Raw genomic sequence first — 24,491 nt, forward strand, 5'->3', positions numbered from 1 at the left:
ATCTTGAGATCGGGAGGCATTTATAAGGTGCATAAGCTAATGTCAAAATGATAGCTTTGACTACGTGCAATTTAACTTAAAAGTTTACACTAAATAAAAGGTGAAGAACACACTGTGAAACACATTTGTACCTTTCGGTAAAGAAGTTCTCTCTGTAAATCTGGAACACCCCTGAGGTGGTTACTGCTGTCCCCATTGGAATGATGAAGAAGGAGGGGCTTTAGCAGCTTGTCCAGGGCCACCCCATAGAGCCAAGCTTTGAACCCGAGCAGTCTGCCTCAGGGGCTCTAAACCACCGCATGACATTGCCTCCATCAGTAAGAAAAGTAGGAATAGTTTGTTAGAACAAAGAGCTGGCTACATACGTGATTCACAGAGGAAGAAACACAAACGTCTGATACACAAAAACCTTTGTCCTCACTGGTAGTCAGAAGTGCAAAATAAACCAAGGTAGGATGGTCAGAAAAGTCTCCTTCGTAGACAACCCTTCTGCTCTGTGGATAAACTGTGACCTGCACATTTCCTGACTCTGATGAAGCAGATCCCCTCACCTTGGCATCGAGGGTCTTGAGGGATAAGGGCAGTGAGTGACTGGAAAAATCCAGTGCATGTAGTTACCCACTAGGAGCTTCACCACCCATATTGGTAAGTTAAAGGTTCTGAGAAGTCCTGCAGTTAAAAAAGAAAGAACCTATTTTCCTTTAACCCAGCAATTCTCTCCATTCCAGTTTCATGGAATACACTTCAGGAAACACTGGTTTCCTGGAGAGGTCCATAACCTACACATCAGATGACCTGGATTCTAGACCCTTTTTGATAATGGGCCTGTGTGACATTAGCCAAGTTTTTTATTTTCATAGTGGGGTAGAAGGAAACATAGCTTTCCTTGAATGTCTCCCCCCCACCCCCCCAAGTAGTGAACTGCTTCAGAAAACTTCTGGCTTCTTCAATAGGAGGGGAAAGGCAGGTGGGAAGAGAGCACTGTGTACGAGAAGGTGGTGTCTTGGCAGATGTTGTTGGAAGACAGGGAGCCTGGGTTGTAGCTTTGGGTCTGCCACTGACTTGCCGTGGGGATGGCAGGACTGTGGGTTTCGGGCCCCTTCTCCGTGAAGTCTGGGCCTGGTGATCTGTCCGAACCTGAGTTCTGTTGCCTAGAGCTAAAAGAACATCACCATGGATACCCTTCTGTTGATGTCACTGCTTTCAGGATCCCTTTTTGCTGGTAAAAGAGGCATCAGTTTCTCTCAGGTCTGTGACCGTGTAACTTGCCCTGTATGGTAAATACGTGGAGAGAACAGAGTAGGCAGAGGCTGCTGGCAGATTCCCGGCCCAGTCTCTCCGCCTGGGCGGCTCACTTGAGTGGGAAGACAAGGGTGTCCGGGACTTGAGTCCTGGCCGGGTCACCCTCCCACTTTGAGAACTTGGGTGGGGCACTTCACCTCATAGAGTTCCCTCCTGTCTGCGAGATGGGGCCACTAAAACGGAATTCATGGGACAGTTGTGAGGATTCTGGGATAGGCAGGCAGGCGCTTAATAGATGCCAGCTGATGGTTTTACTACCTGCACTGGCTTCCCAGGACCTGTTGGCTCAGCCCTGGGGTCCACCAGCCTGGAAGCTGTGCCCTGACACTCCAAGCAGCCTTCCAGGATGTGTTTGCACAGGTGAACACAGTCCCAGCCTTGGCTTCCATACTGGGGCATTTTATAACCCAGGGCATGCTTGCAAGGGTTACTGCAAGCTTATTAATTTGCAGTCAGCTTATTTAACTGAGGGAGGAGGTTAGAAGGCCCTCCACTGAGGCCTTTTAGATGGTCGTGAAAACAGTCAAGGTGAGGTTCCCCAATGGGATGCCAGTCGGGGAGGTCAGAGGGTTGGAGTCCAGGTGGTGGCTGACTGGTTTTCATTCCTGACACCAGCTTCATCCTCTGCCCTGGTGGGGTGGGCTCCTGGACCACCTGGGTCTTTCCCACTCCTCTTCCCAATGGCCTGGCAGGCACTTCTCTCCCCATCTCAGTTCCCTGAATGCAGAACTGCCCATGGTTATCACTGGGAAGCTCTTTGGAAGCCATGGGGGGAAGCTAGACTGAGGAAGTGGCCGGACAGTCCGAGGAGGTAGGGAGGAGGCTGAGATTGATCTCAGCGTGCAGGGACAAGCCAGCTGACCCCTCCTCACTGTTGGTGGTGCCAGCTAGTGCGATGTCTGGATCTTCTGCCTTCTCATGCCTTTGCCTCCCTGCAGTCCACCATTCCGCCTTGTCAAGACTGCTCTTCTCTTGGAATCTACAGCTCTAGTCTCCCCCGCACACTGCCAGTGTAACCCAGCACCCCTCTCCCCAGCTTGGGAGCTCCCAAGTCCACGTCTGAGGGTCTTTCACAATCACCCAGTAATGGTCGTCTCTTTCTGGCTTTTCTTTCCTCTCTGGGCCTCTCTTGAGTCTGTCTGTCCTGGTGGGGACACTGTTTTAGCACCTTACCGGCTACTGCCTGTTCAAGACCCTGGTGCTTGTGAGGTGCTACTACCCAGGAGTGAACCTAGGCTAGAAACAGAGTGCTGTTTTGTTTTGTACGTTTCCTTGGAAACAGATGGTTATTTAATGCCCACCACCACTCCTTTATTTGCCAGGCCAAAGAAGCTTGTTTTTGTAAACTTGGGAATTAAGGTTCTACAAAATTCTTGGCTAGGTCTTTCTAGGCTGTTAGTCTGAGATTGGGTGCCTGAAAAGTTACTTAGGAGCATTGGAGTTGATGGTTGAGCACCTTAAAACCAAAGGTCCGACCCAGCATAGCTGTCACCTTCACCACAACTCAGCTGTGTGACCGCCAAGCCTTGGTTGGCTTCCTCATCTGTGAGATGGGCGCGATGACACTAACCGCAGGGATTGCAGCTCATGGTTGTAAAGCTTACAGCATAGGACCTGGCTTGTAGTGGCTGTCTCTGTGGGGTTCTGAGGTCACATCAAACTTGCACAAAACACCCTGCTGGCCTCCTGGTTTTCAGTAGATAACTGCGCCAGGTACTGTTCTAGACCCTTTGCATACTTAGCTTTTTAAACTGCACGATGCAAGGTTAGTCTTCTGTCCCCATTTTACAGATGAGGAAACTGAGATAGGTTCATGGGTTGGTCAGAGTCTCACAGTTAATTGGTAAGTAGCAGAGTCGGGATCCACTCCAGGCCCATCTGACTCTGCAGCCCATCTTCTCCCGCCACGCTGTCTGTGCCCACAGCTGCTCCAGGAATAGCTTTCTCCTTGTCACTGCAGGTCACTGCTGACGGCTGACTGTGAATGCGGATATCGTCATAATTATTAGTGCCAGCAAGAAGTTACTCGGTCTTCGTAGAGGATAGCTTTCCCCTTCCCACGTTGGAAGGGCATCCTGTTTTGGCCTCCCATCGTTAAAGATGAAATGCTGATGGAAATGGAAGCGTTCATGGTAAAAAAAAAACAAAACAAAAAAACACATGACCCTGGCATCCCAGCTGCCACTGCCAGCAGCAGCGCCATGGGGGGGTTCCAGTGCACCAGGGGCTTTGCATTGCTTACATAAAGGAGTTTCGGAGCTTTGGAAGGGGTGCAGGGTGAAGAATGGTTCCGACTTCCTCCTCTTTTGGGTCACTGGCCCTCATTGGGCCGGACACTTTTTATTCACTAATCAGGCGGGTTGTGGTTGCCCTTTGCCACATCCGTGGCTGCCTTCCTGGGCCTGCCGAGCTCACAATTAAGGTTCATTAGAGACCCTGTCAGTCACAACGCACACAGAGCCTGCCTGTTAGGGGCCTCGCCATGGGGCAGGTGGTTGTGCCTTTGCAGGGGCTGTCCAGCCCTGTGTTCCTCCACCCCCCAAAATCAGTCTCTTTGCAAGCGATTGCCGGCCAGATCCTAGATGCCTTGTGTGCAGAAGACAAGGTATGAGCTGCACTTGGGAAGCTCCAGGCTTCCAGGTCCTCCTGGGCCCATTACCTCTCCTGTAATTGAAAGCTTCAAGCGAGCACAGAATTGACGTTACAGATGCTGCCTGTAGGAGTTTCGTCAGATGGAGGCTTTGGAGTGAGCATCTGACAGCAAGCCACTCCGAGAGAGTGGAGCCAAATACAGAGGAGATTTAATTATCGTTAATCTCCCTCTCCCTTCTTTTTGGAATGTACTAGGGCTCCTAATTACTATTGACTGGAAGCTAAAATAACACTCCTAGTTCAGAACAAAACCCTTTAGGAGATTTGCCCCAGGCTGGAAATGATTATCCTTCATCCAGGTGGATTTTTTCCCTCTTTCTGACCATATAAGTTGGGAGCAGGGGAGATAATATGCATCCGGCATTTTAAAGTGGTTTAATATGTCTTCGCCCACAGTTTTATCCCTGTCTCATTGACCTTCCTACTTCCAAGCTCTGCCACCACATCTCCGTGTGTATCACTCCACACTCAGCAGAAGTTGGCCTAAAGCACTTCTGTGAATTGTGTGCTATATTGTATTATTAGCACTGAAGGACTGCCTGGCTTCTGTGCACTGTGCAGTGTAATAGTGCTCATGTATACAGTGCCCTAACACAGTGCCTGGTTTACAAGCTGACCTTAAGTATTAGTTAATAAACCAGTAAACCTACTATCCCCGAACTCTGAGGGTGGAGGACTCCACATTAGACTTTCTGAGTTGTGACCCAGGAAACCTCAGCCCTGCATTCTTGAGGGCTGATGGTCCCAGCAAGTGGCATTGAGAACATGGACGGGCAGTAAATTGTCGTGAGTCTTTAAGGTCATGGGTTAGTGGATCTGGGTGCACCCTGAGTATCTAGGTGACCCCGAGTAAGCTGCCTAGGCTCTAGGCCTGTTTCCTCATCGGTGCAATGGTGAGAATTAAGGATTTACCCCTTTCTCAGATGGCTGTTGTGAGTATTAAAGGAAGTTTGTGTGGAAAACACTGGCGCGAATCAGTGGTGACTGTGGTGCTGGAGAGAAGGAAGGTGGTGGCAGACTTTCCTTACGGGCTTTGGTGACAACAGGAAGTGAACGGAGGAGAAATCCAGTGACAGGAGGGGACTCAACTCATGGCCTTTCACGCCACCGCGGAGCTGTCCTTTTAGGGAGGTGCGTGCATGCCCCTTTCAGAAGTGGCCTGCCATTTCGAATGGCCGCATTGGAGGGTGAACGCTTCTTGATCAGGCTCTGTGAGGTCATGCCTTCTTCCAGCCAGGAGTGGGCAGTGAGGCGTGCTCGGGTCTCGCACTGACAAGTGGGCTTTAATGCCATTACTTCTAGTACTTCACCTCTTGAGTCTTGACACTGCAGGCGTTAAGCAGGGCGTGTGACATGGAAGAACTGTGGCTGGAGCACAGGGGAGAGGCAGGCCAGAGGGGCATGGGGTGCATCTCAGTGTGCTGGAGGCCCGTGGAGACATGGTTCTCTCTGCCCCACATGGTCACTATTTAAAATAGTGCTGCCCACCCCATGTAGCCTGTCCAAATGCTCATTTTAGAGCAGTTCAATGAACATTTGTTGCTAATACCCCACCCTAATCACTGGAGTTTTGTAACAGCCTCTAGACAGGTCTCCCGCCTGCCCCAGCGCACTCTGCAGTCACCTTTCCAAAATGCCCTTCTGATGACGTCCCGTCGTGACTCCACAGTGCTGTCAGGATCAAGTCCAGAGAACGTGTCTGGGCTTAAGAGCTCCTGTTCTGGCCACACACACCTGCTGCCTGCCCCTGAGTGCCCAGGACCTGTGCCCTGTCCACTGACCTTTGTACCGTGCTGCCCCCTTACTGGGACACACGTCCACACCAGCTCTAGTGCCGCCAGCTCCTCATCTTCCACGCCTCCACAGGGGCCTCACGTAAGGCCCTCCCACCTCCCCCCAGCAGGCCACGGGCTTCTACCGTCTGTTGGGGTGGCCTGATCAGGGGACTCAGTGGCTCTCAGGGTGGGGATCTCGTCTCTGCTTTTGCCCTTGTATCCCCGCTGTCAGGCACGGCAAGTGGACGCCTGTTCAGGCTCCCACTGAGAGAACCTGCCTGAGCTGAGGCGCTGGGGTCAGAGTGACAAGGTAATAGTTGTGTCTTTAAAGAGCTCATAGCCATGGGGAGACCTATACCAGGTGGATGGGACACAAGGCTTCTGATGGCGAGGAATACGGTGGATTTCAGGGAAGGGTTCTTACAGTGGGTGAAGCCTGAGACACAGCCAGTGGTGATAGGAAGGGAGCTGGCTGGGCAATGATCGAGTGGGAGCAGACGTGTTTCTGCCTGGACTAGAGCCTGAGCATTGGTGCCTAGTGAGCCTTGGGCTTTGGTTCAGGCCACGTGGGACCCGTGCCAGAACGCAGGTGATGGGTGCACACTCGTTTTGCTGAGGCTCAGCTGTTTGTTCTCATTCTGACTTTGTAGATGGCTAAGGGATATCTACAGGTTTAAGGTTATAACTGAGAAATGTCCCCCCAGAAGCCTGTTGCTCCAAGTGCCTGCCTGCTCTGTAGGAGCCTGTACCAGCCCTTTCCCGGGAAGCAGTGGTCTTGTTGGCTCTGTTGAGAAAAGTTCTTTTTGGAGCTGCCAGTGCTACTGCCTTTGTCTTTGACCCCACGGGGGCCTAGAACTTCTGACTCTGGCCAGTCAGGTGCTCTGCCGAGTCCTGCTGCCTCCTTTGCAGCTCTGGTCCAGCAGCTGCTGCTCCAGAGGAAACTTCAAGTATAAACCCCTGACTTGCCATTTTTCTTGGACTCTATGATTCTGGCAGAGAAGAGTGAAGAGTCTGTGCCTTTGTTCCCGATCCCGTTGCCCTTACAGCTTCAGATCTGGTCACTCATAACTGCTGGAGGGCACAGGGTATCCTAGAAAGTGGAGTTAAATTACCAGTTTAAAAAGTCTATGCCACAAACTGCATTAAACTGCATGCTATCCTAGAAAGAAAAGACCTGAAAGGGTGTCAGCTATTTGGGGAAAATCCCTGCTTCCATTTCCACCACCTGGGAGTCAAATAGGCTGATACCATCTCCCCGCCCCGTGGAGCAGGGGATGATATTTTTTACATTATTACAGACCATCTGCCTTATTGGCAGGATATTTCAGTCTCATTGGAAATATTTGTGAAAATGCCCAATAATACATGCAAACAAAAAACACAGCACCTAGCTCTGAGGGGGTTGTTTAGTTTTCCCTTGAATTCTGTTGCTGCCTTACAACACTAGGAGAACATTCCTGGTGCTCGCTGCAGGAAGCACCCTAGGAGGGAGAGAATCCGGCCTGGCCTCTCCTGGCTAGGCCGTCTTCCTTTGCTGCCTTTTAAGGAATCACCTGAGGCCACTAAGGTGGCAAGGGACAGGACTGCAGGCCTCATTCTTGGCAAGAGTATCAAACAGAATTTGAACTTGTTGATCACCCCTTGGTTTCCACATTCTTTCTGTTCTGGAGAGCAAGGGGAGATTTGGGATACTCCCCGGGCTTTGCAAATCTTTCTCTAATTAAAGGGCCTCCCAGCTGTGTGCCTAGCTCTTCTGCCTCAAATCTCTGCCCTTTTGTGTTTGTGTTTAAAATTCCATCTTTCCAGAATGTTTCCCCACTCAGCAGGTCTCCTTGAAAGCCCCCACTTTTGTTTGGGGGAAAGTTTTTTCCCCCTTTTTGGTTTTTATTCTGCCTGTGTGTAGGAAATTTAAGTTTCTTTGGAAGTATTTGTGAAAATGCTCTTTGGTCTTTTTTTCCTTTAACCACAATGTGTGCATTGGAAGGTGGGATGGGGAACCCCTGGCATCCGTGTTTCGTTAGCCGACACTCGAAGAGGCTTGAGACGAAGCTTCTAGAGTATCATTTTGGTTCCATCCTGGGGAAGTGAACAAAAGGACTTCTTAACCGCCCTGTGCTTCTGTAGTGGGCAGCTGTGCTACAAGGCCAGAGAAGCACTTTAGGAAGGAATTGGCAATAGGTAAGGATCAGGGTACCTGTGGCAGTGGGAGGCTTCGCTCTCTAGAGGCGAAGATACTTGGTTCTTGTCACCTGGAGCCGGGAGGCACAAGTCATCTGAAATTCACACAGACCCCTCACTTGGTCTTGCTCTCACAGAATTTTTTCGTGCAAAGTCTGTCTAGCTCAGGGGTGGGGAACCTGCAGCCTTGGGGCTACATGTGGCCTTCTGGATCCTTGAATGCAGCCTTTTGACTGAATCCAAGTTTTATAGAGCAAATCCTTTTACTAAAGGATTTATTAGACGCTAGCTCCTTCATTTCAGAAACTATAATTATGGCTCCTGTTGCTGTTGTAAGCCAGAGAACAATGCTTGGGGAGCTTCCCTTAGGAGGGTCTGAAGGATCTCTTCGCAGGTTAGATCCTGCCTTCTGGTTGATGAGAAATGTGGGACATAAAAGTGAATTGGAGGCTGGGCACTGTGGCTCACGCCTGTAATCCTAGCACTCTGGGAGGCCAAGGTGGGAGGATCGCTTGAGGCCAGGAGTTCAAGACCAGCCTCAGGAAGAGCAGGACCCCATCTCTACTAAAAATAGAAAAAATTAGCCAGGTGTGATGGCGTCTGTAGTCCTAGCTACTCCAGGAGGCTGAGGCAGGAGGATCGCTTGAGCCCAGGAGTTTGAGATTGCAGTGAGTTACAATGATGCTACTGTACTCTAGCCTTGGTGACAGAGTGAGATCCTGTCTCAGAAAAGAAAAAAAAAAAAAAAAAAAAAGTGAATTGGAGAGAGATGCCACTTCCCGGAGCACCAGAAGAGACAGACATTTCCTTTCCAAAGCTGTGAGAAAGCCATCGTGGCAGGCGCTAGCCCTGGCTGAGGAGTGCCTAGGTCACCCCCTTAGAACATATCTGGTTTTGGAAACAGGTTAAAAATACTTGAGAAGAGCACGGCACGCTCAGTCTGCTTTCCCTGACGTTTGAAACAGGCCAGGAATGTGGGCCAGGAAGCCCGGAGGAGCCTGTGTGTCCCGCAGGGTTTGCAGTTGGGCGTCTGGTGGGAGCTTGGGGTTTCCAATGCCTGTCCGTCACGGCCCCTGCATAGTTGACGGTGTGCTACCTGCCGTGACTAGGTGTCATATACATGAAGGACACGCTGAAATTGATGTAGAGCTATGCCATGGGTAATGGGAGAAACTGGTCTCCCTTTAGGAAATAGGACTGAGATAAGGGGGGCCTAGGGGACAGAGGGTGGACAGGAGGACGCTTCAATTCTGTATACAAATGTAGAAATTCCCTGAGAGCTTTAACTTGAACGTGGCATTCAGGGGAGAAGCTATGCTGCCACAAGCCTTTTCTTCCCTCTTTATATTGTGAATGTTTCACTCAGCTGCTTGCGTCTGTGTCCCAAGACTGTGAGCCAAGAGCCGGGCCAGGCCTCAGCTTGCGTCTCGCTGGGGAAAGGTTTTGCTTTAGGAAGTAGGTCACAGACTTTTGATTAACTCTTAAATCTTGAACTGTGAAACTTGGTAGAATCTCAACACTAAAATGAACCTTGCTGATCATCTAGTCTAGTGGTTTTCAAACATTTTGAAAATTGGTAGAGCCCTCTTTTCAGATGAAATCTTAAAACTTCAGTAAAACAGAAGGTAGTGAGCCTGCACTTCCTCTTCCCTGCCTTGTCACCCTGAACCCCTCCCTGTGTTCTCACAGCCCTTCTCTGCCTTGGAGAACCATCCAGGGTAGAGACGGGAACTGCGGCCCACCTGGCGTCGTGGCACCGTTTCGTTCGTGGCAGACCCAGCTTTGTTGTCCAGGCCAGTGAGGAGTCCCTGCTCTGTGTGTGTTTACTCTGATGCAGGAGAAGCTCTGGTAGTGAGAGTGAGTCGTCAGATACCTGTGACTGAGAGCGAAGAGAAAGATGACACTGCCCGTGCTTCCAGACACCCTGTCACTCTTTGCTAATGTAAACCTGGGTCACATAGCGTACTCTAATTTGCTAAACTCCCGCTTCCCTGATACACCTGTGCTGTCTTGGCTCCGTGCCGTTCTCGCTGCCTGGAATATCCTTCTCTCTTGAGTCACCTTTTTTTTTTTTTTAATAACAGCTTTATGGAGATATAATTCACATACTACTATAAAATACACCCTTTTAAAGTATACAGTCCTGTGGTTTCTGGTGCATCCACAGAGTTGTGTGGCACTGATGTGCTCAGGGTTCCTGCTGGCCTCATCTGACCCACAGACACCCCTTCCCTGCCTCGTGCTGACTGCCTCTGTCCTGCTTCACGTTTTGTGACATGAGCCCCCTCGCGACGTGTCCTCCAGTCGCCCCCACTCCTTCCCACCTCTGGAGCAGCTCACCAGGGCCTTCCTCCTCCTCCTCCTCATTCCCTAGCATTCAGCCCCTGCCTCTCCAGAGTATGCGTGACATGTCAATATGTCATTTCTGCCCCTCTGTTTTTGCTTAGACTTTTACCTTCCGGAGGGTAGGAGCACTGTCTTTATTTTTAAGTCCTAATAAGTTTCGGTGGATTTCTCTGGGGTCGCAATTTGAGTTTTCCTTCCCAGTGAGCCAAAGTGCAGAAGCAGAGGAAGCTGATCCTGGGAGACCCAGCCAGTGAAGGGAACACTCCAGCTCCTCCTGAGTGGAGCTGACTGTGTCCCCCAGTAGGAAGAATTATAGATTTTTCTTTGTCCGTGCGTGTTCATGTGTACGGATGATCCAGTGAAAATACAACAAAACCTGATGAGACACCATCCAGCAGAAGGGATCCAGTGAGAACGTGGCCAGCCAGGGTGACCCGTGTGTTGGGGTAGGGAGGCCACCTGACTTGTCAGAGCACACCTCAGGGTTGGCCCGTACCCAGCGCCTGCCCCCTGCACAGACACACAGACATGGCACAAGGAATCCCACTTGGAAGGAGGCAGAAGTATTACTGGAATTCTGGTGGATGTTGGGGTGGTTTAGCAGTTTGTGGTCTTGAGAGTTCAGAGAACATGTCGCAAGAGCCGGGCCCTCAGCCTCTGCCTTGGGGGCTCGGAGCCTGTAAGCCCCTGCTGCTGCCTCACGGGGCCACTCGCCCTTGGGGCTGTCAGCATCCCGGGCAAGGTGTCCCAGGGCCCGGCCGCTGGCCTGGCTTGTCGTGGGGCTGAGCAAGCGGCAGTGAGAGTGCCCTGGTCCACACGCGCTGACTCTGGAAATCATCTTCCCCCTCGTGGTGGAGTCTGGCCAGATCCTGCTGGACGTCAGGATGTTCTGTGGGCTTTCCAAATCCAAAGTGTGCTGCCCCCCCATTACCATCGCCTGCGTTGGCCTGGCTTTGTTTGTGATTCTTTATGTCACATGTCACTGTGGGTGCCCCACTTCTGTTGAACAGAGCACATGAGGTTTCGCTGGAGTTCTCCAGCACTGGCACGTGGGTGAATATCGAGCCACAGACCCTGATGCTGACGAGCCCTCCCAGAGCGGTGGTGAGGAACGTCTTACAGCTTAGGATCCTCAAACGCAGGCTGCGGTCTGTGCTGTTCCTGCGTTTCCCTGCAGCGCCCGGTCTGCCGCTGGCTTCTCACCCAGGTGCCGCGTCCTCTCTTCTCAGAGCACTCCCTCCTCCATCTTACTTCGCGTACTTGCGTGGTAGCCCCTTCACAGTCTTCCCCCTAAACTCCACATTGAGACGTAGACATTTGGCACACACACGGTTTATTGTAAGCCTGAAGCCAGGCCTAAACCTTCGTGCCCAGTGACGGGGAGATGGATGGATTTTCCATTCCCCTCTCTGCAATTAGGCCTCGCTGCTTGCCCTCTGGAGGTTTTTATTAGAGGAGTTCGGTTCGCACTGACCTCATCGTGCAAAAACCCAGCCTGGCCAAGTACTTCTCTCTGCCACCATTCAGTTGGGGATTCTGTCAGCTGCAGTATTTTTGCCTCTCGGTTACTTGCCAGGCGACATTCTAGAGGCCACATCGGCTTAGTGCTTGGGGACCCTGGCTGTGGGGGTGGAATCGCATGGGTTACGTCGGGTTCTGGCCCTGCCACTTCCTCACCGTGCGACCTTAGCCTAGCTGCTTAATCTACCTATGCCTCATTTTCTTTGTCTGTAAATAATAATTTGGGATGATAATATGCCTGCCTCCTGCAGGGTTGCTGTGATGAAAAAATGAGGGGGTGTGTTACATGCTTAGCAGAGTGCCTCATGCATAGTGTGAGGCTTAAAAATCACCACTTTCAAAATGCAGTAAGTCCTCACTAATGTCATCAGTAGGTTCTTGGAAACTGAAACTTTAAGCGAAAAGACATGAAACAAAACCAGTTTTTTTGTTCTCATCAGCATTATAACAAAACGATGTTATTTGAGGACCTGCTGGTTGTTGAGGTTAAATCACAGCTTCCAGGAACCTATCGACAATGTTAAGTGAGGACCAAACATAGAGGATGGAGGTCCTCTGTCTGTGAAATTACGTCTTTGGAGAAAGACCATCTTACACATGACATGAGTCGGATTTGTATATTTTTACCTGATCTTTTTCCCAAAAAGATTTGAGGTCACTGAGAAGAATGCAACTGATACAATAATATTTAATAAAAAACGTAGGCTGAGGGTGGGTGCAGTGCCTCACGATTGTAATCCTAGCACTTTGGGAGTCCAAGGTGGGAGGATCACTTGAGGCCAGGAGTTCAAGGCCAGCCTGGGCAACATAGCGAGACCTTGTCTCTATAAAAAATAGAAAAGTTAGCCAGATGTGGTGGTGCACACCTGTGTCCCAGCTACTTGGGAGGCTGAGGCAGGAGGATCACTTGAGCCCAGGAGTTTGAGTTTGCAGTGAGCTATGATGATACTACTGCACTCCAGCCTGGGCGATAGAGCGAGACCCTATCTCGGCGCGGGGTGGCGGGGGGAGGGAGGGGGCGGAGGGGGGCGGGAATAGTAGACTGAGAAAGCTGGGCTGAGGGACACCCAGGAAGAGGACTGCAGCTAAGGTGGGTGCTTGCCTGCCTTGTACTGGGAAGGCTACAGGCTTTAGGGGGAGCCTGTGCAGAGCATGAGGGCCAGAGCCAGCCCGTGGTTGGCAAGGAGCCCTGTAGCAGAGGGGCGGTCTGCAACCCTCAGATGCAAGAGCTCGAGTCTCTCCATCCAGCTCTGTGGGCTGGTGGTCCCAACATTGACATGCAGTCCCAGCTCATAGGGCAGTCTCTCTCCCACCCACCATAGTCCCACAGTCCCATCTCCAGGAGAGGCACTGAAGAACTCTGTGGGAATTTGCTTCCCACCAAGACAGACTTGGGCTTCAAAAGATCAGAACTTGACCCAAGGGGCCTTAGTTTTCCACCGTTCCACACCATCCCACCAATGCTTGGGAAGTCCTGCCAGCATGGCACTGGGCACGGGGCAGTCCCGACATCTCATCCCTGCCCTGAGGAGAGACACCACGTCACAAAACTGTGAGGTTCCAGACCTCATCCTGTACAGGGCTGTAGGCATGTAGACTGGGGCAGTGGCCCCTGCCGGGGAGGCTTTGGGAAGGTGTTGTAGAAGAGACAGATGTAGCTGAATCAGACCTTGAACGGTAAATTCCAGCTTGATTGGGTGGAAGTTGAAGGAGGAAGGACACTCTGGGTGGAGAGGGCAATGGTGGTCTAGATAGACTGCCCAGGGCGTTGGCTGGAGGGCAGGGTGAGGGTCAGGCTGAGTGGGTTGGGCCTCCCTGCTGTTCCTGAGGCTGATAGCCATCGCCTGCCTCCAGAGGTGGCGACTTCTAGTACCAGCCCAGGGGCTGTGCAGTTCTCAGCATTAAGTCCAAGATGACTTATGTTTTGGCGACTTGAAGGTGCTCATGTGTTGTACTCTATCCCTTGGGGACCAGTCCCCAATTAAAAGGAGCCAGGCAGCTAGGAGAGACTCTGACTTCTCTCTGCACATAGGTGATGAATTGTGCTCCTGGCCAGGAAATAGTTAATTTAATTAGGGTCCCAGTGCCTGGTTCAGCCCCTTCAGGGAAGCCTAGGATTACATGTGGACAACAGGGGCCTTGTGTGTGCCTGCGGTGGACTCAAATGTGGTGATTTTAATTTCTCTTTCACTGTGTCTTCTCTTTGTTCTGCCCCTTTCTGCCCCTTCCTGCAGGAAACTGCTCTGGCCTCTCACCCAGGCCTTGAGTATGAATGGCTGAAACCCAGCCCAGGACATTTGCCTTTGTTTAATATTTATCTCAGGGATGTTGGGCCACCCGCTTAAGAAAAGAAAGGGAGGGAGGAGGCTTATTGTTTCTCGAGAAAGCCTTTTATTGTTAATGGTGTGTGGAAGACTCATTTCTAAGTAGAATGAAACGTTTGTTGGTCAAAAATGATTTCCTAATGTTGGCCTGCTTCAGTTGCATTAGACCCTAAGTGACCCCAACGCTCGACTACATTGGTGAGAAAAGATGCTCCTCAACTGACATCGGGGCCATGTCCTGGCAAACCCATTGGGGGTTGAAATATCATAAGTAGAAAATGCACTCAATACGCCTAATCTGCCAACTTCACAGCTTAACCTAGCTGGCCTTAAACGTGCTCAGAACGCTCACACTGGCCTACAGTTGGTCAGAATCTTCTGGCAACACAGTTCCCTGTAGAATATCAGTTGTTATCAGTTGTTCGCGCTCACGATCGCATGACTGGCTGGGAGCTGTGGTCACTGCCGCTGCCCAGCATCGCTGGAGGGTGGCGGGCAGATCGCTAGCCTGGCAGAAGATCAGAATTGAGAATTCGAAGTATGGTTTCTACTGAATGCGTATCACTTTCGCACCATCGTAAAGCTGAAAAACCGTCAAGTCGGGGACCGTCTGCACTGCTGCCAGGTGTGCCACACGTACTGGTGTCTCACGCTTGTGGTGCCCGGCTTGCTCACTTTTAATGTTTCTGAAGGTGGGAAGTTGTTTCTTAAGCTCAACACGTGTATTTAACATTGTTCTAATTAATAGTACATCTTACAACTTGCCAGTCAAGTGAAGAATATAGTCTGTACTTGTGGGAAGAGAGTGGGTCCAGAAGAGCTGAGGGAGGGCCGGACCCCTGTGTGTGGCATTGGGGGTGGAGCCCTAGGGGTGGAGCGCTGAGAGTGGGGCCCGTTTCTTTCCAGGCTCTGCTGGGTGGTGGGCACGAAGCCGCTGCCCTCAGTCCAGGCGCCCCCAAGGTCTGCTCCAGAAAGACCACACTGTGGATCCACAGCACACCATGGCAGAGCGACAGGAGAGCCCAGCCCTGCAGCCCCTTCCCAGGTGACCCGGGCACCTTGGGTCTGCTCTGGCCGGGCACCTGGGGGAGGCTTTGTTCCTGGCTGTCCCGTAGTTCCCCTGATTGGACTCTCGTTTCCTCCCCATCTTCTGAGCCTGATTGGCGTGGGAGCAGCTCGCCTTGTTGGCCCGGTGTGTCTGCGCCTTGCGAAAGCTGGGTCAGAGTTTGAATTGAGATTCTAGTTCCTCTCCCCCACTGTCAGCTGTGACAGCTGGGCCAGTAGCTTCCCTGCCACTTGGGTTTCCTGATCCACAGGTAGCGGGGTGCCATCGGTCCTTCTTCCGAGTGGGTGCTCAATACACTAGCTTCTGTGGCAGTTACCCTGTGGTGACATGTTTTGATGGTGAGCAGAGACTCCTGGAGGTCAGTGGGGCCCCTGGGTTCACCCTCTGGTTACTCAGGTGCCACTTGCCTGGGTCTCTTGGAGTACCGGCTGCTTCCCATTTGAAACCAGCTGGACCGTCTAAGTGTGACCTCCAGGCCAGGGTGACGCTGCCAACTTAAAGGTGCTTTCTCATTGGAGGGGGCAGCCACACTCAAAGGCACTAGGTAAAATGGGTCACAAACTCCAGGATCAGTTCGCGTGAAAACTGCTTCCATGCCCCAAAGCGTTTCTAATGACAAACTTGTGACAAAGCTGCCCTTGGGAATTCGGGAGAGGGCTTGTGTTACCTCTACACTGAGAGATGGCATGGGGTGGGGGGTGTCCCTGGGTCTCTCACAGGCCGGTGGAGGCGACATGCCCACCTCGACTGACGTGTGAAGGGAGCCCCGCTGAAGGGTTCCGGTCCTGGAGGTCGTCTCTAGCAGGGGGAACAGCAGCTTGCAAGCCCTCACTGGGAGGCCAGGGACGAGGTGGGAGGCTTTTCCCAGCGTATGCTCTTGGACCTTTTTGAATTTTGACCCATGTGAACATACTATCTCTTATAAATAAACTTTTAAAAACCCTTAAGAAAAGCAACGTGCCAGGGCTTCCCCTCACGCTTGGAACCTCCCACAGGGTGCTGCCTCGCCGGGTGCCGCTCCGGCCACACCAGTGCCCTCCTCTGTCCTCACACTTACCCTGGTGGTGGCCTGCAGCAGAGCCTTGTGCGGGCGCCTCCCTCCTCTTGGGATGCCCCTTCTTTCCTCCCCTGCAGTCTCACGGGCTGGTTCGTTGGTTTTCAATCGTATTTCAGTCCATGCCACCCCCCAGGCCACTGAGTTTCCCCCACAGTCCCCCCTGCAGTCTTCTGCAGGTTTGAGTCCTACCCTTGCCACTCTCAGGGGCATCTCCGTGGCTGGAGCGTGCTGCCAGAGCACGGCCACATGTGTCCATCTTTTCCAGTCCTTGGCACCTAACACAGCCTGGAGCAGGCTCCAGTCTCTCTTGAATGTCTCTTTGAGGCGCTGTGATCTCCAGCTCTGAGATTTAGGAAGGTCACACTCAGCCGGGAAGTGGCAGACCCAGGAATTGAACCTGTGTCTGATTTTGAGGCTGGTGTTTTCCAGAATGCCACACTGTATGCCATGTTTCTGACACTAGCGTGTGTGTTGCTAGAAACACTTTTATTTTTTTTTAAAAGGCGCGTTTTGGGCTTTAGAAAAAAATAAAAGGAGCAAGTTGTAAACAGAGCCCTCTGCTGGCCGCGGGGAGCTGCAGCACGCGCTGCTTTGCTCCTGGGGAGTGGGCTGCGCCGATGGGGGCGGGCGAGGCGGGCCAGGACGCCCCAGCCATGATCTCCCCAGCATTACTCATCTGAGGGTGCAACCGAGTGAACAGAGTCTGTTTTCGATTCTTATCTCTCTGGTGGCGGGCTCTCAGCCAACAGGCAGATCAAAAGATGGAATGTGTTCATTTGGCCATTTTTTTTTAAACCAAGGTACAAGGGTGCACTTCTTAAAGACAAGGGCGCCGTGGATTAGACTGTCCATGAGCTGAGCTGGTCGGGCCTTTGTGCTTTTTTAAAGGGTTCATCTCAAGTTTCTTTTTCTGGTTGAACAATTTTTTTCAACATTAATAACTAATGGAGAAGAGGAAGAGGCAAAGTAGAACCATATGGCAGCACAAACACAAACCTCACTTGTGGCCGGAAACTTCTGATTTGTATCTCTTTTCATGTGATCAGCTGCTGAGTTAGATAGTAGGAAAGTGTTCGGTTTGGGCAAAAGCAAGAATGTCATTTCTCTTTGAACCTAACTGTACTGTAGCTACACGTCCGTCCTGAGACATTGGCCAGTAGCTGTGTGACTTTGGTCAGGTATTTCTCTAACCTGCCCCTTCTTTAAGGGCGGAAGTGCCGATCTGCGTGGAGAGCAGTTTTGAGGGTCGGAGGTGTGCGGCGGAGCTGATAGTGCAGTGCCGGGTGTTAGCGCTCACGTGTCCTCGTCTCAGCCTCAGCATTGTTCAGGTGTCACCCGAGGCAGTTGCTGGTGGCATCCCAGCCTCTCCTTTACCTTCTCCCTGCCCTAGTTCACTTCATCTCCTTTCCCCCTGTCTTTCTGGTGGCCCCCGGGCCACCAGCAAGCCGGGTGAGGGTCTCAGTGGTGAAGGACGTGCGGCTCCTGCTCCCTGGGGTCTGGCCAGTGGAGCCCTGGACCTCACCAGCGAGACAGCGGACACTGTCCTGGCCAGGGCAGTGTTTATTATTCCAAGTCACTGGGAATTAAGTTTAAATCCCCCCAACAGCCTGGATTGGTCTGACACCTTTGGTGTTATCTGAACAGTCCTTACAAGGCCATTGGGCAGTTCAGATGGGTGGTTTGGACAGAAACCACCCGACCGCCGTGTGCCGGCACCGCTGCTCCTCACCAGAGGCCCTCCTTGGCTTCGGGGGCAGCAGAGCCAGTGCCGCACGCACCCCAAAGTGAACTCGGCTTTGTTTGTACCTGTCCTTTCATGTACACCGCTGTGCAGACTCACGATCCGTGAGACTTAATGTGATTTCTTCCACGGTTGTAAGCACTTGACACGACTGGGGTGGGGGCAGGGGTTCGGGTGAGTGTAGGGCTTAGTTAGATTACAGAGGGAAGCCGCCTTGCTTCTGCTTCTGTAGTGTAGCCTCAGACCACAGGATTAGTGTCTACTTCCATGGCATCAAGAAGCACAGATGGAGCCCCCATGGCAGGGGATGTGGTGCTGTGCTGGGCCGAGGGCCCGTCTTGGTCTCTGTAGGCATGGTGTCAACGCACAGTGGAATATGCTGAGTGGCAGGGAAGGAGTGAGGTGATAGCTAATGGCAGTATCAGAACAGCCATCCCAAAAGCATTTAGGATTCCACTGACACCAGTGTTACTACAAGAAGTCTGAAGAATTGTACATCTTTTTTTTTTTTTTTTTTTTTTTTGGAGACAGAGTCTTACTCTGTTGCCCTGGCTAGAGTGCCATGGTGTCAGCCTAGCTCACAGCAACCTCAAACTCCTGGGCTCAAGCAATCGTTCTGCCTCAGCCTCCCGAGTAGCTAGGACTACAGGCATGCGCCACCATGCCCAGCTAATTTTTTCTATATATATTTTTAGCTGTCCAAATCATTTCTATTTTTAGTAGAGGCAGGGTCTCACTCTTGCTCAGGCTGGTCTCGAACTCCCGACCTTGAGCGATCCTCCTGCCTCGGCCTCCCAGAGTGCTAGGATTACTAGGCATGAGCCACCGCACCCGGCCAGAATTGTACATCTTGATAAAGAAGTTGGAGTTTGGGCAGGGCCCTGAAGGATGGGTAGGATTTAAGAGAGGTTGGATTTCCAGAGTTAGCAAATAAAAACATGCGGGGCATAGCTGTACTCAGATATTGTTTACTGCGTATCTGCAATTCAGCTTTAACTGGGCATGCTGTATTGTATCCAGCATCCATGAATGGGGAAGATTTTTAAGTGGAGGAAGACGTGTGCAAACCTGCATGTTCAGGCAGTAGTGGGCAGGACGGTGTGGTTGAGGGCGTCCAGGCAGAGAGAGAGGTGGAGAGGTGGCATATGGGTACAAGACAGGCTCGCTAGGTGGTGCCAGATCATGACTGATGCACTTTTGGGCAGCTGCTCTGGCGCAGGTCCGTGGGCTCACCCTGTATTCCACACTTCTCATTCCCCATGACAACGATAACATTGTTATTCCAGAGCAGTGTATCTTTGATTAAAAGAAACAGGACTGATGGAAATACAATACAAAACCATGGCCCAACTTGAGAGTTTTTCTGAAAGGCAAAAACTATACCTGCTTGGGTGGAGAACCAGTTGGCCATGTCAAATCCTAGATGCTTTTCATAGTAGGGCAAATCACATGCCATTCCTGAGTTCCCTGTTTTCTTCTGTGTACTGCCACAGTTTTTTTGAGTTCCACTTTAAACGTATGTTTTTCTGAGGTTGGTTAATACTTGGCTATGGACTTTGAAAAGTCCAGGCACAGATCTTCAAGGGTGGTGTGTCTCCAAGAAGCTCACCTACGGTGTTTGACAGATGGCTGGTTCACAGCAGAGCAGAGGCTGGGACCCAGATCTTTTAGTTCTCAATCTTCCCACCATTGCTGTGGCTCCTTATGGTCATATATTAGCAAAATGCCCCTGGTTTAATTAAAGCTCCAGTTCTCTTTGTTTAGTGCTTGCTACCATATCATGGTTCATATTTCAGAATAGTGGTCATTGACTTCCATGCAGTTTTAGATCCTGACAATAAACTCTTTTGGTAAGGATTCTTACTGCACACTAATTTATTAATTTTAAAATAAAGTTGATTAGAGTTTGGGAGGTTCTGTGTTGTAAAACTCATCCCTTCCTCTCTCTCTCTCCTTCCTTTCCTTCCTTCCTCCCAGATACATTAAGCATTTGCCGTGTGTCAAACACTGCCGTAGGCGCTGGGTGTATGGCAGTGAATAAGACTGAAGCCCTTGCCCTGGTAAAATTTACATTCTACTGAGAGAGACAGACAATGGATAAATGAAAAATAATTTCAGTCAGTGTAAGTGCTAGGAAGAAATTATTGAAATACTTCTGATCCATAGGTTAGCCTCTTGGATAGGAGCGAAGTTAAGTCTCTTTAAGCCAGATCCCATTATCTTGTAAGCTTTCCTGTGCTGGGGGGACTTAGCTGCAAGCAGTGTGGCTGGAAGGGAGGGGACGCAGGTGGCTCCAGGCAGTACTGGGGTTAAGAGCTGGATTCTCAAAGGTCCATTTGTATCTGGTGCCTGAAGCAGCATAGTGAATTCAGGTGTGATGTAGGCGTGCATTGCCGTCTGAGAGTAACAGACAACACATGGTATTGGGTCTAGAGGAGAGTGAGACTGTGAATATGTCAGGTACTAGCATGTACGCATTTCTCTGTGCTGGGCACCATCCCGAATGCTGAGTGCGTTATCTCATGTGGTCCTCAAATCACATGGGGCTGGGTGCCTGAATGGGTTGGGTTAATTACCCCACTTTACAGGTAAGGAAAGCAAGTCTTAGTGGAGAAGTAAAATGACTTGCCCAAGGCCATGAGCCTACTCGTAAGCAGTGGAGTTGAAAGTCTAATGTCAGAGCTTGTATGCTTAAATCCCTGCCACAATCCATGATAAATTGGGCTGATAATGTCAGGGTCTGACCAGACAGAATGAGGTTTCAGGCAAAAGTTGGGGCCTAGCAGCCACGGCAGCAGCCCAGCGGTATAAATGGAGATGCACAGAGATAGGCGGCACACGGGGGCCCAGGGTCACTCCACTGTCCCTGCGACAGCACAGCAAGGCCACTTCCAGATGCCGGCTGCCTTGGTGGGAGCTGCTAGACCTTCCTTCCTCAGCCAGCCTTCCTTCCAGGTGAAGGGCTCTCTGGCCGTAGCTGAGCAGGGCCAGGAGGGGGCCGTTTGCCACCAGAGTGTGCCTTTGGCATGTGCTATCCTTCCTTCACCTGCACGTTAAACCAGAGGTACAGTCAGAATGGAGTCGTCTAGTCCTGAGTTTGATTTCTGTCTCTACCATTCACTTCTTGTGTGGCCCTTGGGCAGCTTAATGACTGTACAATGGAGATAGTACATACGAGCTTCACAGGATGAGCATGAGCTTTTGCATAAACAACATGCTTCTATGTAGGGGGCCTAGCACACTGCATGATATGGGGCAGGTGCTTGGAAATGGTGTTATCAAAGTCTTGGTGTTATCGCCAAATCTAACTTTGAAAATAGCCCCCATTTTTTTTATCTGTTTGGGGAGGGCGGGTACACAGGTGGCTGTTGTGTGGACAAGGAATTCTGAAAACAAGCACGTTGTACACAGGGTTAGTGGTGTGTGTATCTCTCTTTGTACACTGCTCCACGTGCAAGAAGCAGATCATCTCACTGGGGCCAGGATTTATGTGGGCTACAAAACGGGGTTACCATCCTTTGGTCATGCCAGACAGGGTTTCACAGTCCGAGTTCTAAAGCACCCAGGGGCAGCAGAGGCACCCTCAGGAGCCCGTGGAGGCTGGGTGGTCTCTGTGGTGGCGGGGCTCCCTGCCCCCCTCTTCTGGGTGGCGGTAAGGGCCTTATGGAGAAACACAGGAACCGCTGTAGCCGCCAGCCCCTCTCTGCTCTGCTGTTGTCTTTGCCGTGCAATTTAACTTTTCCATCGGGAAGGGTTATTGGTGCAGTTGGCAGCCACCTGCCTGGTAAATGATATGGTGGGGCCCCCATAACCCCAGGCCCACGAAGCGAATAAGTCAGCACATTGAAAATACGGCGTGGAAGTGACTCAAGCCTGCAGGAATCCATTGCTGAGAGTGCTGCCATCCCTTTCTGGAAGACTTTGGTGGAAATTGATGTTTGAGTTGGGAGGAGGAAGCCAGTGGCCCGATTACTAGCAGGGCCGCGTGTCAGAACCCGCAGCATTCTCCCTGAGACCCAGTCCTGCTGCCCCCAACCACGGGGCCATCCTTCCCGGTGAGGCGGACCCTAGGCCGGTCAGCAAGAGATGAGCCAGCCCGGTGCTCTGTGCTGTGCAGAGCTGCTGTGAAGCCACTTTTGCTGCAAATAGGGGTGACTCTACAAGCCATCCTGGTAACATTTGGCCGTGGGCCTGGAAACTATTGGAAACTCCACCCAGCATGGGAGCCCGTGGGAGTTCTCCGGCACGGATGAGTTATTCTTCTCGGAGTTCTTCGGATTCCTATGTATTTGAAATGTTTACCTACTTCTCAGGACTTGGGCCTGTACTGTGCCCACCAGAGACCAATACCAAGCATATACACACTTAAATTTACTGGACCACCCTGGCGACCAGGTAATTAAAGCTGCACACAGTTTTTGGAAGGAAGACTGTATTGGAAATCACGCTCCACTGTAATTCAAGAACAGGTTTCTTTATAGAGGGATACAGTTGGTGTCAGACACATGTGGAAAAGAAAAGAACAGGCCCATAATTTTGGCAGGGTACCAAGGGCCAGATGTTAAATTTACTGACCATAATGTGGCTACAAAATCATTAGCCAGCCTGAGTCCGACATGTTATTTTAACCATGGTTTCGACCTTGTCCTTTGTCTCTGCCAGGTTCCCGGTCTGTGTGAAGATCTCCTGTCTTCTGTTGACCAGCCACTGAAAATTGCCAGAGACAAGGTGGTGGGAAAGGACTACCTTTTGTGTGACTACAACAGAGATGGGGACTCCTATAGGTGAGTCGTGCCCCAGGAATGTGGCAGGCATTCCTGCCTGCTGTGGCATCACAAGGACCACTGAACTGCGGACGGGCTGGCAGCCCAGCCCATTCCCCTTTCTGTCATCCTCAGCCCTCCACTCCTTTCCTCTCTTTCCCTCCCCGTTCCTCTCCTCCTTTCACCTGTTATTCCAGCAGGAGTTTGGGGTGTGCCTCCAACAAGCATTGGCAGTAGACAGAAGGCCGCTTGCCTGCATGGATCTTGTTGTCTAATGGAGAGGGTTGTTGCTACCAAAAATAACTGTTGTGATTGTATCATGTCTTGCAAAGAGCAAGGTACAGGTGTGCACATGATGAGGTTCCTGAGGGCAGGCAGGGCCTCTGTGGTTAAGGGACATAGGAACGTAGCTCTGTGAAATATGCAGTTCTTTCTCATTCCATTGCTGTGCGAAGGGCTGTGAATAACTAAGTTGACATTGGTCCCTGCCCCTGGGGACTGATCACCTGGTCTAGAACAGGAGACGCATTGAGTAACTGATCACTGTATGATGTGATTCGTGCAGCCAGTGCAAAGCCTTTTCAGGGTATGGGCTCAGCACGTAAGAGGCCATGGTTGACTCCCGGAGGACTTCCTAAAGGGGGTGAGGTCTGAGCTAGGTTTTTAAAGGTATGTAGAAGCTATTCCTGTTAAACAGAGTGGGAATTCCCAAACTAGTCCAGTATTTCCATGATGGATTGCTGTTGTCACTACCTTAGAGAAGGTAGCAGAGGTAGAGGAACACAGTCTGCTTTAGGTTTGTTTATAGACCATAGAACTTGGGCTGGGTCTTGAAGCTTCAGCCTAATGCTCTCTTTTAAGAGGGGTAGAGTATCTGTGAAGTCAAAACAGGAAAAATTATCCGGAGTTGGCCAACGTGGGCTTCAAACCAGCACAGCTCCCTATATTAATGGGACTTTGACAAATCTCTTATCATCTCTGGTCTTTAGTTTTCTCATCTATAAAATGGAAATAATAGTATTCATTCACTCAACAGAATGCTCAGTAGCATCTTTCTTTAAGCAGGGACTACATACCAGGTGTTAATCTAGGTCTCTCTTCTGCAGAGCCCGTATCCTAATGGGGAAGCCAGACAGTAAGGAAATGCATAACTAAAATGGATTGTGAAAGTGTTACTAACGAAAATAAAGAGGACAAGGGGAGGGAGAGACAGGGCAGGTAGGCAGGGAAGGCTCTCCTGTAAGTGGTAACTGAAGGATGAAGTTCAGTCGTGCGCAGGTCTGGGGGAGAGCCGCCCGGTCCCAAGGCCCTGGATAGTGATCGACAGGACCCAGCCGGCAGATGGCCGAAGTCCCAGCACCTGAGAAGGGATGAGGGCCAGAGGTGAGGGCCGAGGAGTGGCAGGGGCAGACAAGGCAGAGTCTTGCAGGCCAGATTGAGGGTAATAGCATTTAGCATAGGGTTACTGGGGGGATTAAAAGAAATAACATGAGTGAAATGATGAATAGCACAGAACTTGTCATATGTTAAAAAGGTTTAATTAATACTGACTTTCTAACAGACTAGACAACTGTTTTATAATCATGTGCCTTTCCTAGCTTCACGTGCAAATTAGGTAGAGGATATATTTTGGCCTAATCCAGGCCAGAGACTAGAGTTGAATAGGTCAGATTTGAGGTAAATTTTAAAGGTGGAGCCAGGCTGCATTTGCAGGTTGGTGGAGGAGTGGAAGAGGAGGAGGAGGAGGAAGAGTGTGAAGTATGGTC

The 24,491-nt window shown here is 51.0% G+C and overlaps 1 protein-coding gene across 4 annotated transcripts in view; it reads left to right on the forward strand.

The window, feature by feature from the left end:
* CAPZB (capping actin protein of muscle Z-line subunit beta) overlaps positions 1 to 24,491 on the forward strand; it is a 132,788-nt gene that overhangs the window by 69,869 nt on the left and 38,428 nt on the right. For all 4 annotated transcript variants that reach the window (XM_045548551.1, XM_045548552.1, XM_045548550.1 and 1 more), the window contains one exon: positions 22,625 to 22,746. In XM_045548551.1, coding sequence (XP_045404507.1) covers positions 22,625 to 22,746 — 122 coding nt within the window. The remainder of the gene's footprint in view (positions 1 to 22,624; positions 22,747 to 24,491) is intronic.

Source organism: Lemur catta, chromosome 3 (assembly GCF_020740605.2).
Source record: "Lemur catta isolate mLemCat1 chromosome 3, mLemCat1.pri, whole genome shotgun sequence".
Lineage (NCBI taxonomy): Eukaryota > Metazoa > Chordata > Mammalia > Primates > Lemuridae > Lemur > Lemur catta.